Source organism: Arachis ipaensis, chromosome B09 (assembly GCF_000816755.2).
Source record: "Arachis ipaensis cultivar K30076 chromosome B09, Araip1.1, whole genome shotgun sequence".
NCBI classification, from domain to species: domain Eukaryota; kingdom Viridiplantae; phylum Streptophyta; class Magnoliopsida; order Fabales; family Fabaceae; genus Arachis; species Arachis ipaensis.
In genome coordinates, this window is record NC_029793.2 from 5,779,380 (window position 1) to 5,780,517 (window position 1,138).

General features: G+C 29.3%; 1 protein-coding gene across 2 annotated transcripts in view; it reads right to left on the minus strand.

Annotated features, from left to right (window-relative positions):
• The window catches only part of LOC107617307, an 8,771-nt gene extending 8,010 nt beyond the window's left edge, over positions 1-761 (minus strand). For both annotated transcript variants that reach the window (XM_016319044.2, XM_021111348.1), the window contains exon 1: positions 606-761. In XM_016319044.2, coding sequence (XP_016174530.2) covers positions 606-693 — 88 coding nt within the window. In that variant the 5' untranslated portion in view covers positions 694-761. The remainder of the gene's footprint in view (positions 1-605) is intronic.

The following is a 1,138-nucleotide window of genomic DNA, read 5'->3' on the forward strand; positions in this document are numbered from 1 at the left end:
CTTTTATTACATAATATCAAAACTTTTATAATCGAAATATATATGACTCCTCTTATATCAATTTAACCTTTTAAGTAAAATATAATTTTTAGAACAGTTAGTTAAAATCACCATATACACTTATATGTAAGAGTAACATTATTATAAAATATTCATGAGAGATACTAACAATAATGTTACTAACACTTGCCTTATCTTGTTAACTATAATTAATTAAAATGAGCCTTCTATCTTTCCAAATTTTTGCCAATGAGTTATAGCTCAAATGGCATAGACTCCCCATAAGGTTGCGGCTTCGAGTCTACTATCTTTCTAAAATCTTAGCCAATGAGTAATAGCTCAAATAGCATAGACTCCCCATACTCAATTAAGAAGTTGCGGGTTCGAGTCTCCTATCTTTCCAAATTTTTGCCAAGAAGCAATAGCTCAAATGACATAGTCTCCCCATACTCAATTAAGAGGTTGTGGGTTCGAGTTTCCATATATTTGGTAAAAAAAAAAAAAAACCTATAATTAATTAACACTACACTATTTTGATATACATCGAGTGTGTGTGGAGAAAAAAATGAAAAAAAAAAAAATCAAAGAGAAAACTAATAACTCACCCTCAGATAGTTGACGAGTCAATGCATGAGAGCACAAGTGAAGAAACACAAAAAGAATGAAGGGAAGATAGGCCTTTGAGTCAGTCATGTTGTAATAACAACTCTTTGCCAAGGCTAATAGAAAGAAATTAATTAAAGAAGACAAGGGATTAAAGTATGTATAATGAAGTGATTCAATACCTCATTATATATAAAGGTTAAGAATCGAAAATCGTTAATAACAATAATAGCCAATATTGAAAGCCAAGAGTCAAGTATGTAATTAGAAAAATACCATTATTTCAACTTTTATAGTTATTAACATGTGAATGGACCGTTCTAATTTTTCTATTTAATTCCCTTTCTATATATTTTATGTAAATTTGCATGGATCGTGTGAAAAACCTTTGCAATTTGCTCCTCTTCTATACGTCCTTTGCAAATTGCATAGAAGCCCAATTTAACAATGAAAGCATTGAGTGAGATATAGAAATCGGTTGTAAATGTATAGCACTGGTATTTTTATTATAAAATTTAAAAAATAGTAATATCTA